Source organism: Lethenteron reissneri, chromosome 3, assembly GCF_015708825.2.
Source record: "Lethenteron reissneri isolate LAM-NWPU_2019-01 chromosome 3, ASM1570882v1, whole genome shotgun sequence".
Lineage (NCBI taxonomy): Eukaryota > Metazoa > Chordata > Hyperoartia > Petromyzontiformes > Petromyzontidae > Lethenteron > Lethenteron reissneri.
Genome location: NC_083781.1, coordinates 831,389 through 848,263, shown reverse-complemented (window position 1 = coordinate 848,263; position 16,875 = coordinate 831,389). Strand labels below are relative to the sequence as shown.

General features: G+C 50.6%; 2 protein-coding genes across 5 annotated transcripts in view; one reads left to right on the top strand and one right to left on the bottom strand.

The window, feature by feature from the left end:
* The window catches only part of CRLF3 (cytokine receptor like factor 3), a 35,297-nt gene extending 26,933 nt beyond the window's left edge, over nt 1-8,364 (bottom strand). For all 3 annotated transcript variants that reach the window (XM_061555070.1, XM_061555080.1, XM_061555089.1), the window contains exon 1: nt 8,252-8,364. The gene's annotated coding sequence lies outside the window, so the exon portion shown is untranslated. The remainder of the gene's footprint in view (nt 1-8,251) is intronic.
* A 319-nt stretch (nt 8,365-8,683) lies between these two features.
* The window catches only part of ATAD5 (ATPase family AAA domain containing 5), a 32,669-nt gene continuing 24,477 nt past the window's right edge, over nt 8,684-16,875 (top strand). For both annotated transcript variants that reach the window (XM_061555049.1, XM_061555057.1), the window contains exons 1-6: nt 8,684-8,895; nt 10,291-10,357; nt 11,255-11,507; nt 12,481-14,395; nt 14,706-14,787; nt 15,893-15,997. In XM_061555049.1, coding sequence (XP_061411033.1) covers nt 8,894-8,895; nt 10,291-10,357; nt 11,255-11,507; nt 12,481-14,395; nt 14,706-14,787; nt 15,893-15,997 — 2,424 coding nt within the window. In that variant the 5' untranslated portion in view covers nt 8,684-8,893. The remainder of the gene's footprint in view (nt 8,896-10,290; nt 10,358-11,254; nt 11,508-12,480; nt 14,396-14,705; nt 14,788-15,892; nt 15,998-16,875) is intronic.

Genomic DNA, 16,875 nt, shown 5'->3' with positions numbered 1-16,875 from the left:
GGCCAATTCGGACCACTCGACTGCCTTCGGGCCGTACGCGGACCCCTCTCGCCGAACCGAACCCCCGGCGCCCATACACGGTCCCCCCACCGCTAAGCGGCGACCCGAACGTGCCGTGCGTGTGGACCGAACGTGTGAGGTGCCGCGACTTGCCGGGTTCAGTTGGGATGTCTTGAGTCCCTGGTCGTCGTCCGGACGTGGTCCCGCGGTGCGTTGACGCGGGGCCCGGCACCCGGACGCGACGTGGCCCCGAAGGCCGCAGTTGTAGCAGACGACGAGGGACGTCGTAGGTTTCGGTTGCTCCAGCTTGCGGGAGGAGCGTGTGGGCGAACGACCTCCCGTTCTCCACTCCCCCGGCCTCGAACCAGCGAAGGCCTCCTCCCGAGGCACAGCAGGCTGAGGTCCGATGATCGTGGCGGCCGGTGCCCCGTTCTCCACCGATGCGCAGACGACCGTCGGCTTCCGCTGTAGGACCTCGTAAGCGTGGATACTCGTGGCAATCCCCAGGGAGCAGATGTCCATCTCGTCCGCCGTATTAATGGGAACTCCCAATCCGTGAGCCAGCGCCAGCAGCTGCTCCGTCACCATGGCGTCCTTCCCCTCCTTGTCCATGCGGGGAAAAGCTGAATCCGCCAGGGCGAGCAGCGCCGTGCGATAGGCGAGCGTTGTTTCTCCAACCACCTTCCGCCGATCGTAGAACTGGTGGCGACAGGTCGAGGGCGGCCCGAACACCTTGGCCAACAGGTGCAGCGCGGCCTGGAGCGTTGAGCGGGACGACCTCGGGGCAGACGTGAAGGCCGCAAGCGCGTCGTCGTCGAGCATCGCTGGCAGCGCGCGCAGGGCAGTGGTGTCGGACCACCCCGACATTTCTTGATGCGCGATGAACCGTCGCTGGAAGGCTCCCCAGTCGCCCCCGTCCGCCTTGAACACCGACAGCGCGGGCAATCGTTGCTGGAGAACTCGATCGTCGTCGTCGTCGTTGGAACGATTTTCCCGCGCGCCGCTGTGGTTGTAGAAAATGTCGGCTCCCTCTGCAGGCGCAAAATGGAGAGCTCCGGCGCTCGCCGATGACGCGGGCTGCGCTGTGTGGAGACCTCTGGCCACGTGGTGTCCGCGTTTCCCGCCAACCGGAGGCGGACCCTCAAAAATGGCGCCAACTCCCAAACTTTTGGCGCGAAACGCCTTATGGCGGGAACCCTCCAGCCGCGCCGCCTCTTCCAACCCCGCAGGCGTTCCACCGGCCGCTGGAACGGAGATCTCCGCCAAGATCGCAGCGGCGGCGAGCAGCAACTCCGCCAGGCGGGAGTGTGCGTCCTGCAGGCTGGTGTCGGAGGCGGGCGGAGCATCGGCCATTTCCGCGAAGTGCTGCATCGGCGGCAACTCCTCGTCCTCTCCTCCCGAGGGTGGTGTCACCGGTACGTCGTCGTCTCCCCGGTCTTGCACGTGGGAACGAGAAGTCTTCCTTGTGTCCATTCTCCTTGAAGACAGGTTTACTTCTGACGCCAGTTGTAAAGTAGTAACTCGGCAGGAGACGACTTCACGGGTAGCACACTCTTTATTTTCACCAACTTGTAGTTACACGGATGACTAACACCCTACTTCGTTACACGGGTGACCAACACCCACTTAGCTACACGGGTGACGGACACCCACTCAACTACAACTTCGTTACACGGGTGACCAACACCCACTTAGCTACACGGGTGACCAACACCCACTCAGCTACACGGGTGACCAACACCCACTCAGCTACACGGGTGACTAACACCCACTCAGCTACACGGGTGACCAACACCCACTCAGCTACACGGGTGACTAACACCCACTCAGCTACACGGGTGACCAACACCCACTCAGCTGTACTGACACGGGCTCTTACGCCCTGTAGCCTTCCGGGACACACCCAGCCGGGGTGCCCGTCTCGGCTCTGGGTACCACCGTCCCGACCCACACGGGCGTCGGACTACGGTCCCCCCAGTCTCGGCTCCGAGCCACACAGGGCCCCTACCTCCTCCACCCCGTCTTCGGTCTTCAACTGGTTAACACTGACCACGAGTGCTCTCGCGCGTCCCCCTTTATACCCCTCCTGCGGACGTCGCTGAGAGTACTCACTTATCTGACCAATCACTGCGCACTCGCTACGATCCTCTTTTCCCAGCTTGTGTGAGCGCGCCTCACCACCGGCGCGCGCGTCCATGCCACGCCCACACCGCGTGCCCAACCCCGCGCCCCGTGATCCATCACTGCCGGCGCACGTCAATACCACCACTACACTTGTACCTCTGCCCCTCTCCTGTTTAAATGCAGTCTAATTGCCCATCGCACTTTGCCTGTTGCCAGTGGTGGAGTCTGTTGAACGCCCCTTGCTATCTCAGTCTCGTTATTTTATTGTACAATTCGTGGCGAGTTTCATGTGCACGCAGGCCACTCATCTCTTTATCCGTACTAAGCACTTATCAACTTCATGAACTACGACTGCATGCAGCATGCGCTACACAACGCACTTGCGTTTACTGTCTGATGTAGAATTTCACCACTACTTACCATAGTACTTTGTTCAGTATCCCTGAACGTAAGCACGAGGCTAGAATGTTACACAGTGGAGCAGTGCCTATGGTGAATACCGTCCACCACCCACGCATTTAGAGTTCGTGTTATTCTATACACAACGTAATTGGTATTTAGGCACGTGTTTGTTTTGCCCCTTATAAGAATCGCGTAGAATTCATCCTATCTCAGCTCATGAAGTTTGAGCCAGAAGAGTGCTTTGATGTGGAACGCGGTGCCTTACTAGTTGCTATCATAGGGCGCGAGGCTACACTGTGGGCAGCGCAGCAAATACAAATCCATCGTATTGTACGTCTGTTCTCGCGTTCACCAACCCGCACAGTGACCAACGTGGTGAAGTATGGTCAAACCACACATATAGCTCACGACCCGCACGGCGTGGGCGAGACACCCATCCGGCTGTTGACTAAAGGGCCGTGCCGTGGTGATGGTGAGTGGTGGTGGTCATGGTAAGTGGTGTGTAGTGATGGAGAGTGGTGGTGGTCATGGTGAGTGATGGTGAGTGGTGGTGGTCATGGTAAGTGGTGTGTAGTGATGGAGAGTGGTGGTGATGGTGAATGGTGGTGGTCATGGTGAGTGATGGTGAATGGTGGTGGTCATGGTAAGTGGTATGTAGTGATGGATAGTGGTGGTGAATGGTGGTGTTCATGGTAAGTGGTGTGTAGTGGTGGAGGGTGGTGGTGATGGTGAATGGTGGTGTTCATGGTAAGTGGTGTGTAGTGATGGATAGTGGTGGTGAATGGTGGTGTTCATGGTAAGTGGTGTGTAGTGGTGGAGAGTGGTGGTGATGGTGGTATTCATGGTAAGTGGTGTGTAGTGATGGATAGTGGTGGTGAATGGTGTTCATGGTAAGTGGTGGTGAATGGTGGTGTTCATGGTAAGTGGTGTGTAGTGGTGGTGAATGGTGGTGTTCATGGTAAGTGGTGTGTAGTGGTGGTGTTCATGGTAAGTGGTGTGTAGTGGTGGTGTTCATGGTAAGTGGTGTGTCGTGGTAGTGTTCATGGTAAGTGGTGTGTAGTGATGGTGTTCATGGTAAGTGGTGTGTAGTGGTGTGTAGTGGTGGTGTTTATGGTAAGTGGTAAGTAGTGGTGGTGTTCATGGTAAGTGGTGTGTCGTGGTGGTGTTCATGGTAAGTGGTATGTAGTGATGGTGTTCATGGTAAGTGGTGTGTAGTGGTGTGTAGTGGTGGTGTTCATGGTAAGTGGTGTGTAGTGGTGGTGTTCATGGTAAGTGGTGTGTAGTGGTGGTGTTCATGGTAAGTGGTGTGTAGTGGTGGTGTTCATGGTAAGTGGTGTGTAGTGGTGTGTAGTGGTGGTGTTCATGGTAAGTGGTATGTAGTGATGGTGTTCATGGTAAGTGGTGTGTAGTGGTGTGTCGTGGTGGTGTTCATGGTAAGTGGTGTTGTAGTGGTGGTGTTCATGGTAAGTGGTGTGTAGTGGTGGTGTTCATGGTAAGTGGTGTGTAGTGGTGGTGTTCATGGTAAGTGGTGTGTAGTGGTGTGTAGTGGTGGTGTTCATGGTAAGTGGTATGTAGTGATGGTGTTCATGGTAAGTGGTGTGTAGTGGTGTGTCGTGGTGGTGTTCATGGTAAGTGGTGTGTCGTGGTGGTGTTCATGGTAAGTGGTGTGTAGTGGTGGTGTTCATGGTAAGTGGTATGTAGTGATGGTGTTCATGGTAAGTGGTGTGTAGTGGTGTGTCGTGGTGGTGTTCATGGTAAGTGGTATGTAGTGATGGTGTTCATGGTAAGTGGTGTGTAGTGGTGGTGTTCATGGTAAGTGGTGTGTAGTGGTGGTGTTCATGGTAAGTGGTGTGTAGTGGTGGTGTTCATGGTAAGTGGTGTGTAGTGGTGTGTAGTGGTGGTGAATGGTGGTGTTCATGGTAAGTGGTGTGTAGTGGTGGAGAGTGGTGGTGATGGTGGTATTCATGGTAAGTGGTGTGTAGTGATGGATAGTGGTGGTGAATGGTGTTCATGGTAAGTGGTGGTGAATGGTGGTGTTCATGGTAAGTGGTGGTGAATGGTGGTGTTCATGGTAAGTGGTGTGTAGTGGTGGTGAATGGTGGTGTTCATGGTAAGTGGTGTGTAGTGGTGGTGTTCATGGTAAGTGGTGTGTAGTGGTGGTGTTCATGGTAAGTGGTGTGTCGTGGTAGTGTTCATGGTAAGTGGTGTGTAGTGATGGTGTTCATGGTAAGTGGTGTGTAGTGGTGTGTAGTGGTGGTGTTTATGGTAAGTGGTGTGTAGTGGTGGTGTTCATGGTAAGTGGTGTGTCGTGGTGGTGTTCATGGTAAGTGGTATGTAGTGATGGTGTTCATGGTAAGTGGTGTGTAGTGGTGTGTAGTGGTGGTGTTCATGGTAAGTGGTGTGTAGTGGTGGTGTTCATGGTAAGTGGTGTGTAGTGGTGGTGTTCATGGTAAGTGGTGTGTAGTGGTGGTGTTCATGGTAAGTGGTGTGTAGTGGTGTGTAGTGGTGGTGTTCATGGTAAGTGGTATGTAGTGATGGTGTTCATGGTAAGTGGTGTGTAGTGGTGTGTCGTGGTGGTGTTCATGGTAAGTGGTGTGTAGTGGTGGTGTTCATGGTAAGTGGTGTGTAGTGGTGGTGTTCATGGTAAGTGGTGTGTAGTGGTGGTGTTCATGGTAAGTGGTGTGTAGTGGTGTGTAGTGGTGGTGTTCATGGTAAGTGGTATGTAGTGATGGTGTTCATGGTAAGTGGTGTGTAGTGGTGTGTCGTGGTGGTGTTCATGGTAAGTGGTGTGTCGTGGTGGTGTTCATGGTAAGTGGTGTGTAGTGGTGGTGTTCCTGGTAAGTGGTATGTAGTGATGGTGTTCATGGTAAGTGGTGTGTAGTGGTGTGTCGTGGTGGTGTTCATGGTAAGTGGTGTGTCGTGGTGGTGTTCATGATAAGTGGCATGTAGTGATAGTGTTCATGGTAAGTGGTGTGTAGTGGTGGTGTTCATGGTAAGTGGTGTGTAGTGGTGGTGTTCATGGTAAGTGGTGTGTCGTGGTGTGTAGTGGTGGTATTCATGGTAAGTGGTGTGTCGTGGTGTGTAGTGGTGGTGTTCATGGTAAGTGGTGTGTAGTGGTGTGTAGTGGTGGTGTTCATGGTAAGTGGTGTGTAGTGGTGGTGTTCATGGTAAGTGGTGTGTAGTGGTGGTGTTCGTGGTAAGTGGTGTGTCGTGGTGGTGTTCATGGTAAGTGGTGTGTAGTGGTGTGTCGTGGTGGTGTTCATGGTAAGTGGTGTGTAGTGGTGTGTAGTGGTGGTGTTCATGGTAAGTGGTGTGTAGTGGTGGAGAGTGGTGGTGATGGTGGTATTCATGGTAAGTGGTGTGTAGTGATGGATAGTGGTGGTGAATGGTGTTCATGGTAAGTGGTGGTGAATGGTGGTGTTCATGGTAAGTGGTGGTGAATGGTGGTGTTCATGGTAAGTGGTGTGTAGTGGTGGTGAATGGTGGTGTTCATGGTAAGTGGTGTGTAGTGGTGGTGTTCATGGTAAATGGTGTGTAGTGGTGGTGTTCATGGTAAGTGGTGTGTCGTGGTAGTGTTCATGGTAAGTGGTGTGTAGTGATGGTGTTCATGGTAAGTGGTGTGTAGTGGTGTGTAGTGGTGGTGTTTATGGTAAGTGGTGTGTAGTGGTGGTGTTCATGGTAAGTGGTGTGTCGTGGTGGTGTTCATGGTAAGTGGTATGTAGTGATGGTGTTCATGGTAAGTGGTGTGTAGTGGTGTGTAGTGGTGGTGTTCATGGTAAGTGGTGTGTAGTGGTGGTGTTCATGGTAAGTGGTGTGTAGTGGTGGTGTTCATGGTAAGTGGTGTGTAGTGGTGGTGTTCATGGTAAGTGGTGTGTAGTGGTGTGTAGTGGTGGTGTTCATGGTAAGTGGTATGTAGTGATGGTGTTCATGGTAAGTGGTGTGTAGTGGTGTGTCGTGGTGGTGTTCATGGTAAGTGGTGTGTAGTGGTGGTGTTCATGGTAAGTGGTGTGTAGTGGTGGTGTTCATGGTAAGTGGTGTGTAGTGGTGGTGTTCATGGTAAGTGGTGTGTAGTGGTGTGTAGTGGTGGTGTTCATGGTAAGTGGTATGTAGTGATGGTGTTCATGGTAAGTGGTGTGTAGTGGTGTGTCGTGGTGGTGTTCATGGTAAGTGGTGTGTCGTGGTGGTGTTCATGGTAAGTGGTGTGTAGTGGTGGTGTTCCTGGTAAGTGGTATGTAGTGATGGTGTTCATGGTAAGTGGTGTGTAGTGGTGTGTCGTGGTGGTGCTCATGGTAAGTGGTGTGTCGTGGTGGTGTTCATGATAAGTGGCATGTAGTGATAGTGTTCATGGTAAGTGGTGTGTAGTGGTGGTGTTCATGGTAAGTGGTGTGTCGTGGTGTGTAGTGGTGGTATTCATGGTAAGTGGTGTGTCGTGGTGTGTAGTGGTGGTGTTCATGGTAAGTGGTGTGTAGTGGTGTGTAGTGGTGGTGTTCATGGTAAGTGGTGTGTAGTGGTGGTGTTCATGGTAAGTGGTGTGTAGTGGTGGTGTTCGTGGTAAGTGGTGTGTCGTGGTGGTGTTCATGGTAAGTGGTGTGTAGTGGTGTGTAGTGGTGGTGTTCATGGTAAGTGGTGTGTAGTGGTGGTGTTCGTGGTAAGTGGTGTGTAGTGGTGTGTCGTGGTGGTGTTCATGGTAAGTGGTGTGTAGTGGTGTGTAGTGGTGGTGTTCATGGTAAGTGGTGTGTAGTGGTGGTGTTCATGGTAAGTGGTGTGTAGTGGTGTGTCGTGGTGGTGTTCATGGTAAGTGGTGTGTAGTGATGGTGTTCATGGTAAGTGGTGTGTAGTGATGGTGTTCATGGTAAGTGGTGTGTAGTGGTGGTGTTCGTGGTAAGTGGTGTGTAGTGGTGGTGTTCATGGTAAGTGGTGTGTAGTGATGGTGTTCATGGTAAGTGGTGTGTAGTGGTGTGTCGTGGTGGTGTTCATGGTAAGTGGTATGTAGTGGTGGTGTTCATGGTAAGTGGTATGTAGTGATGGTGTTCATGGTAAGTGGTGTGTCGTGGTGGTGAATGGTGGTGTTCATGGTAAGTGGTGTGTAGTGATGGTGTTCATGGTAAGTGGTGTGTCGTGGTGGTGAATGGTGGTGTTCATTGTAAGTGGTGTGTAGTGATGGTGTTCATGGTAAGTGGTGTGTCGTGGTGGTGAATGGTGGTGTTCATGGTAAGTGGTGTGTAGTGATGGTGTTCATGGTAAGTGGTGTGTCGTGGTGGTGAATGGTGGTGTTCATGGTAAGTGGTGTGTAGTGATGGTGTTCATGGTAAGTGGTGTGTCGTGGTGGTGAATGGTGGTGTTCATGGTAAGTGGTGTGTCGTGGTGGTGAATGGTGGTGTTCATGGTAAGTGGTGTGTCGTGGTGGTGATGGTGAGGAGGGAGCGTGCGGCCCGCCGAGTGCGCCACTCAATCACTGCCAACAACTTTAACGTTACAACTTAGTCTTTAACGTTACAACTTAGTCTTTAACGTTACAACTTAGTCTTTAACGTTACAACTTAGTCTTTAACGTTACAACTTAGTCTTTAACGTTACAACTTAGTCTTTAATGTTACAACCGAAGTCCACAGCGGCGCCCTTCAAAGTAAACAGTAACAAGCATACGAACAATCACAGTTAGGGACAGAAATCATTACTAAATCATATCCATCTAAATATTAAAATGTGAAATCAAAACTCTCACCAACTGTTGACAGCAAGCTCGCTCTATTGCATAGCTCAACGCGCGACCAGATTCCCTAGCGCGCACCGGCACGGCGGCGTCTCCTATTGGTCCCCGCGAGCGCGTGTCGCGGCTCTTGTCCAATCACGTCGCGTGTTTCGCGCATCCGCGTCTGAAATCTAAACGAGGCGTGTGACCCTGTTAGGTGGGGCGGGTCGAGCGCGAGCGAATCGGACCAATCACAACCAACAGAGCGAGCGATGACGTCATCCGGAAACTACGGTCAAGCCGGGGTTGCAATGGATGACGTAACTGTAAACTTATTGCGCGGTGACGTCACTCGCAAAGCGATCCCATTCGCGACGCAATGACGTAAAATTTGTAAACATTGAAAGTGACGTCATTTGCAATGCGATGACGTCGGGGTCAAGGAGGCTGAGTGGGTGGGGAGGGTTACGGTTTTGGCGCCATTTCTGCGAGCGTGAATTCTCCCGCGCTCTGCGGCGCACGGCGTGAGTTGTGATCGTAATGACCGAGTGGCCGAGCGATCGAGTGACCCAGTGACCTCGGTTCATCAGCGAGTGCTGCGACTACCATCATCGCGTGCGGCTCGCACGGCGCCTCGCCGCGTGTGCTGCGTTCACGCGCTTCGCTGCACAGCGAATGTGAGTACTGTACAACCCCGCCGCCTCACCGTTAGCAGCACGCAAACACACCTCTGTTGTTGGATGCGACTGCGTATTCTTTGTGCACGCGTTAGCAGTGTATTAGTGTCCGCTAATGCTGGTCGTTAACGCGCCCAGTGTGGTGAATGAATGAGAGTTGAATCCGTTTTAAAGAAACCACCGCAATCAATTGACAATCGCCCGCATTAATAATAATGGGTTATCAATGTTTGCGAACAATATTTGGATGGGCTCCCGATCAATGTAATTTATTGACATTGTCGTGTTTTATTCGCTCAGTCTGAGTGGTTAGTCTCGCTTTCAGGAGAGTGCTCCGTTTGGCCAATTCCGTTCAGAGTTGCTCAATAAGCAGCAACTCAACCCCGCGGCGGAACGCGTCGCGCTCGGCCTGGGACTTGTCCTCTCGCGGTGACGGCAGAGAGCGGTCGTCGGCTTCGAGACGAGCGCGGCTCTTAGACGGCGACGTCCGAGGAGATGTTGGGAGCGATCGCACCACTTTGCACGACAACCACCGCGAGCCTCCTTGTGGACTGTACAAGTGCGATATTAGACGTGTATCGGTCCTTGCCAATTTCATCGGCATTGGTTTAAACGAGCCTCACTGCTGAATGTCCAAAACGCCGATCATGGATTGTGCGTGTAAAGTGTTTTACCAATGCTGCTCAAAAGTGTACTTCCAGAAGGCTTTGCTGGCCGATGGAATGTGTAAAACGTGCATTTATGTTTTTGTATCAAGACAAATGGGAACGTATTGTCAACGTATTCATATTTCAACTTGTATGAATGCTAAATTATGCAGCCGTATGTATTGTAAGTGCATGCACATGTGTTTGAGCATGTGAGAGGCCATTGAGACAAGTCCTTCTGAGTAAAAAAAACCCACCAATAACAGCATGCAGCTGTTGCACAGTCGGCACTGCAGCTGCAGGGTCTAACTTTTAAAGTTACGTGGCTGTCGGCCTCGGTGATTTCTTGCTTAAGTCAGCATTTAGGTGGTCCTCATCTGCCTTTACAGCCCAGAACCGATGGTAGACATTACACGTTCTTATGGCGGGGGTGAGTGTCCATAGGACAGCCCCAAAATGGTACTCATTGTATTTACCACAGATGGATACTGGGCAGAATCGACCCCAGCCAGGATTCGAATTCACAACCTTCATATTGCGAGTCGCTCACAAACACTTATTAATATTAACCAGATATCCCAATATAGGCCTCCTATAGAGAGCTGTCTGACTCGGTGAGACTTGTATGCATCAATAAAGGTATTACAGAATTATTATTAGAATTATGATATACTGCTCTTGGTTTACTGTAGTTAATATTGTTGTACCTGTTGAGAACCTTACATGCGTGTTTGCTGTGCTGACCCAGGGTGATCCAGGACATCATGGTGGGTGCTTTGGCTATGGAGTCAGTGGTTGAAGACTATGGACATCAGGTAGAGGCGACCGTGCGGTGGTAGCATGGCTGATCTTTGTGTAGTTATGTTTGTGGCAGAGCTGAAAGATGCTTTCTGCAGAACTGATAAACTATGCATGTTAGACCTGCAGTTATGCATCAGTTCATATGTCGCTCAGTAATTGTCGTGCCTGCAAGTCTGGAAGTCGCTCATTACACGTGCATAAAATTGTGCAGCGTCGGAATCTGTTCTCCAATTATATATATACGTTTTCCTATTCTTTGGGTCTTTCGGTAAAGTCACGTCGATAGAACAATAAAGTAATAAAAATAAAATGAGTTAAAAAGAAAAAATATCACGACGTTTTGATCGCAACACAAGCAGTCATCTGATGACGATCTCCTGATGACGATTGCTTGTTTTGCGATCGAAACGTCGTGATATTTTTATTATTGTTTTTTGTTCACCTTATTTTTATTATTTTATTGTTCTGTCTACGTGACTTTACCGAAAGACCCAAATAATATGAATTTCTGCTGTCACGAAAGCTTTAAGTCAAGGTTTCTTATATACGTTGTATGTATTTCGGTCACGTGAATGCTGCATCATGGAGAGGGGCTACATTTACCGCAGTGGCATTAAAATTTGATTACTGAATCAAATCGTGACAATTAATCGAATTCCAAGGTGTTGCGTCACTGTTTGCCCAATGTGCATCAGTGTGAGTGGTCGGATGAGAATGTCAGTGAAGGGGGATATGTTGAGGGGGATGCAGTCGACAAGTGAGGATAATCTAGTTTAACCACAGGCTTCAAAAACCCAGGTGCGAACCCAGAATCTCAATGGTGCCTGCATGGTGCTTTGACATGGCCATTATCAGCTGCCTGGTGTCTGCGAGTGAGTTGAGTGACTTTATTCTTTCCCTGATGTGTGAAGCGAGCACAGCAAGAGTGTAAGAAGAGCCGGAGCGACTCGGACGACAGAGTCGTGCGTCCCCGCGCCATCACCAGTTACTTCACTCCCCTGCGGCGCCAGCAGGACGACGCGGCAGAGGTGGCGGTGACATCTGTGCCGCGTCCCGCCGATCTGCTGGGATACTTCCCCAGGGTGGAGAGGGCTCCCTCTGTAGAGGGGAAGGGCGGCAGGGCCGATGGCAAGAAGGTCACACACGCTGCGATGAAGAATCGAGGTAAATTTGAGCACCTGTACAGTCATATTAATGACCATAATCAGCCTTGATCAATCCGCTGCTGGATGAAGCTCTTCCCAAGCCAATTTCATTGTATATATAAGTGAACTGCATTTTGTAGTTGATTGATGATTAAATAGTCACATGACAACATCACTATAGTAGTTTATCTGAGTATTTAACTGTTATTTTGTGCAATAGCAACAGCTAAACTAAGATCAAGCAGATATTGTAACTTTACATGTACTGTATTTTCCCGCATATAACCCGCGGGGTATACCACTTTTTACAAACAAAACAAGACCCTGCGGGGTATATGGAGGTACGGGCTATCCCAAAAATATTTTACACGTGTGACATGTCATAACTCGTTACATTTTTTCATGGTAGGACTATCCACTATGCAACACTTACCTTTGTCTAAAGCACTGCTGAATAAACCACTCACACTAAAATTGCACATGTTATCACGTTTTAAATGATTCAGATTGTTTGTACAATGAAACGACAATGTTTGAAGTGGGCGCACTTTGTTTACCGGAGAGGTGGGGGCAGAGAGAGGTGGGGGGGGGGGTGAGGCAATGGTGTCATCGTAGTGCCGCTATTGTCTATCAGTGCTAAAACTGTACTTACTTATCTACCAGTTATGTGTTACTTATTTATTGGATATTTACTTTTGTTACATATTTACTGTTTTAAGTTCACTCGTTTCCGGTTAGTTTGTTTTCTTTGTGCACGTTATGATTTGAATGTTAACAATTGATAGTGGAATGTATTACAAATGTAAACTTTGTATTAATATGATGGAATTAAGCTGCGGTAACAACGTTAAAGATATTAATGCATGCGGGGTATATGGAGGTGCGGACTATCTGAAATTTGTTTTACACAAAACGCTATTTTTGCGGGGTATATGCGTCTGCGTGTTATATGCGTATGCGGGAAAATACGGTAATTGTTTGGACATGTCTAGATGAAAGTGGGAGGAAGAAAGATGATGTGGAAGAATCGGCGAAGGAGAAACGTCAAAGCGAGGGTGGTCGTGCGAGATTGTCCAGGAGAAAAGCTGCGGCCTTGGCGAGCAATGGCGGTTCTAGCTCCACAAACAAACCTGTGAGAAACAGCCCGAAGATGGACATTCTGCTCCTCTCCGACAGCTCCTCAAGCCAGGACACCGTCTTGAAACCGATCGAGTTTGGCGTGGACTCGGCCTCAGTAGAAATGGCCGCGTCGGTGCAAGTGAAGCGTTGCTCAGTGGACACCAAAGCCGTCGATTCCTCCGCTCGACGAACTGAATCAGTTTGGGAAAACAGCAGCGGTGCAGCCGACACGAGCACGCTCAACACCTCGCTGGAGGTAAATGTGACTTCTCTATCTAGCGAGCAGGAGGGACTGATGACCATCTCCTACGAAGACTTTATCATTAGCTGCCAACAATCTGAAGACGGGAGTGGGAATGCACCCGATGTGGAATCTGCTGGTCTTTGTTCATTGTTGGGTGAGGGTTCCGGTGCCAAGTCGAGCGCCGTTGCTGGTGAGGCCATGCCGGATGTACGGACACCATCCCCCGCCACGCGAGGTGCATCGCCCACACTGGTCACGGTGAGCGTGGAGGTGCACTCCTCTCCCGAGCACGAGGCACTCGCCACCCCTAGGGAAAGCCCAGCAAAGCAGAAGAGGGTAGCAAATATATTCAACCTGAGCAAGAAGAAGAAGCAGCCCAGCACAGATCTGGTGAGCAGGCCCACGGCTTCGGGAAGAAGCGATCTGTCTAGGAGACAAAGTAAAGCTCTCAAAGGTAATGTCACGGCATCGGGGACACAACGTTTTCCAAAAAAACTTGCAGATGATCCGGAATCAAAATGTGTTGCATCTCCTGCCCCGACTGGAGCAACCGCACATGACGCGGTGATGCAGGAATGCCGACACTCAAACGTCGCGGTACTGGTGGACGACGAGCTGCTGGAGTTGGATGCCAACGGCTTTCCAGTCGTGCCGGCCTGCAGCAAGGCCGAGCGGCGCGAGTTTATGGCAGCATTTACCAAACCCAGGAGCAACACGCTCAAGAGCCGTGGCACCCAGCACAAGAGTGCCACGTCGCTGAGAGAGAGACTGCAGGATGAGCAGGTTTCCCCGGCAAGCGATGGTGATGCGGAGAGTGGACATCCATCGAAGTGCGTGGCTGAAGCTGGACGGAGGTTGACAAAGCGAAGGCGGAGAGGTGGCGGCCAGATCCCCGAGTCCGAAGAGGAGGCAACTTTGCCCGCTAAGCAGGACAAGGCATCAAAACCGGCAACAAACACTGGGAGAAAAATAGTACTGTCACCCACGCAGCAGGAGGAGCTATCGGGCCGAGGCGCTCGCGAGAAAGGGAAAGAAAAGGCCCAGAGAGCAGTGTCAGCTAGTGGAGATGCCGTAAAAGTGGATGAGCAGGAAGTAGAGACATTCGACAAGTCAAGTGCGGTGATCATGGGACGTAAACCCAGGAAACGGAATGAGACTTTAGCAAGTGTTCACGGCGCAGATGTAAAGGAACGGCAGAGTTTACCCACACGGACCAGGCGGTCAGTCACACGGAGCGAAGCTGAAACCAGAGATGCCGACGTGAACAAGAAATCCGCAGATTCGGCGGAACTGCCAGCTGAGTCGCCGGTGATTCGTCCGAGGAGGAAATGTGCGCACGCTTTGCCGGCGAGTGCCGGTGGGGAAAGCAAAAGGGACGCTCTGCAGTCGGGTGAAGACGCAGCTTCGCCAAAAATGCTTCGGAAGAGCCAGGGCAGGCGGCTGAACTTTGATGGTGAAGCCGGTGAGGTGGGAACAGGACGGAGAGATGCTTCTGCATTGGGTGTCTATCGCTCCGAGCTGCTGTCTGCCTACGGCCCCTTTAGGTAAGCGGTATAATCCCCATTTAATTTTGGATTATGTCGATAAAGCGCTCGGATACAAATTATCCGGTCAAAGATTTGCTTGCTCTATATCTTACATGTGTGGTTACCGAAGTGGCACAATCGCTCTCTCTACATAATAATATTAACATTGACAACTTTCAAACAAGTCATTCTTTGCCCTTCCCCAACGGTATGACGAACTGTCTCGATTTTCTCATAAAGAATGCTATTTATCTCGTTGTGACCATTCCCTCTGCATGTGTTTATTGTTTGTTCTTTATTGACGATCCCTGGCGTCTGACCCACACAGGTTAAAGCTGACGAGGGTTATATCTGAAAACGTGGAGATTGGCTCCTCCGATGAAGAACTGTTCACCCCCTGCAGCTCTAAGGTCTGTTTCTTTCAGCTAAAAATCTAGCATTCGCCAACATACATCATGCCCAGTGCTGTTGATGTTATTGTAAAGTAGTAACTCGGCGGGAGACGACTTCACGGGTAGCACACTCTTTTATTTCACCAACTTATAGTTACACGGGTGACTAACACCCACTTAGCTACACGGGTGACTAACACCCACTCAGCTACACGGGTGACTAACACCCACTTAGCTACTCGGATGACTAACACCCACTCAGCTACACGGGTGACTAACACCCACTTAGCTACTCGGGTGACTAACACCCACTCAGCTACACGGGTGACTAACACCCACTTAGCTACACTGACACGGGCTCTTACGCCCCGTAGCCTTCCGGAACACACCCGGCCGGGGTGTCCGTCTCGGCTCTGGGTACCCCCGTCCCGACCCACACGGGCGTCGGACTACGGGTCCCACAGTCTCGGCTCCGAGCCACACAGGGCCCCGGTCCTGACAAGGACGGCGGGACTAGGGGTCTCGGGCCACTACCTCCTCCACTCCGTCTTCGGTCTTCAACTGGTTAACAACGACCTCGAGTGCTCTCGCGCGTCCCCCTTTATGCACCTCCTGCGGACGTCGCTGAGAGCACCCATCCTATTTGACCAATCACTGCGCGCTGGCTACGATCCTCTTTTCCCACCTTGTGTCAGCGCGCCTCACCACCGGCGCGCGCGTCCATACCACGCCCACATCGCGTGCCCAACCCCGCGCCCCGTGATCCATCACTGTCGGCGCACGTCAACACCACCACTACATTATCACACCTCGCCATCTCTTCCATCTGCTACATCATCCAGCTTTTGCGCATTTAACACACTCCCTCCAATATGTGCTCATAAGTCTCCCACTATCGGGCTTTAGCTCTCTTGGTCCTTAACCTTGGGGTGCTACTCCAATGTTTGACTTAGTAACCTGCCCTCCTCCCTCCTGTGCGAGTGTCCCACCCATCACAAACCTCCTCTTCCTGTATGTATCTACAGCATTTTCTTGCAACATATTCAGAATTGTCGAGTTTTTTGCCCCATTCTGCTATCCCCAACATTGCTTCTGTTTGTGTGATGCCATTCCGCTGCTACAGCTGATGAAGAAATCTAAGAAGCGAATCGACAAAGTTGGAGAGAAGGAGGAGGAGGAAAAGAAGCCGGAGGCACAGGCAACTTTGCGGCGCTCGTGCAGGCAGAAGGTGCTTGGGTGATTGCTCTTTGGGGAGAGTGACGGGCTTTCTCTCGCATCCCTTGCTCCTATACCAGGAGCTTCCACAATGCAAATTGTCTAACTCACAGGAACATTCATCCAACTTCATTGCCAGCTGCCAGATGACAACTGACAGAAAAGAGAGAGAAATAAAGAAAAAACATTTGATTGGTATCCACCTTGTGCTCGGTCTGTTCCTAATTGGTGTTTTTTTTTTCTAACCGGCTGCCGTGTAGTATTCAAATATACTCAAACTTTACCCATCGCGGCTTTTCCCCATCATGGATTTGACCATTCGAGCCAAATTTATGGAGGTACAGTAATCCCTCGCCACTTCGCGGTTCAAGTTTCGCGGCCTCAGTGCATCGCGGATTTTTCGAACTGATTTAAAGGCCTCATTATACCTGTGCAGTAACACCATCATCATCATCATTCATCATCACAATCATCGAACTGCACAGGTCTGTCGTCATTGTCATTGTCGTCGTCGTCGTCGTCATTACTGGAGCCAAGTCTCAAGATACTACTGTCATTGGTGAGTCTAGAACACCATAATACGTATCGTATGAGAGAGAGAGAGAGTGAATGTATAATATTAAGGTTTTATAATTAAATAGATTTAAGTAAAAAAAATATATATATAAAGTATAAATATACATATTTTAAACATTCTGGTACCCACACACATATACGGAAATTCCTAGGGGGCCAATCCTACTTCGCGGATTTTAACCTATCGCGAGGGGTTCCGGTCCCCATTAACCGCGATAAACGAGGGATCACTGTATACTTTGCTGATCGCTCCTCTGTGGCTCGACCATTCGCAGTTGACCGTTGGATTTCCATACAGTGTGCATCATAAAGAAG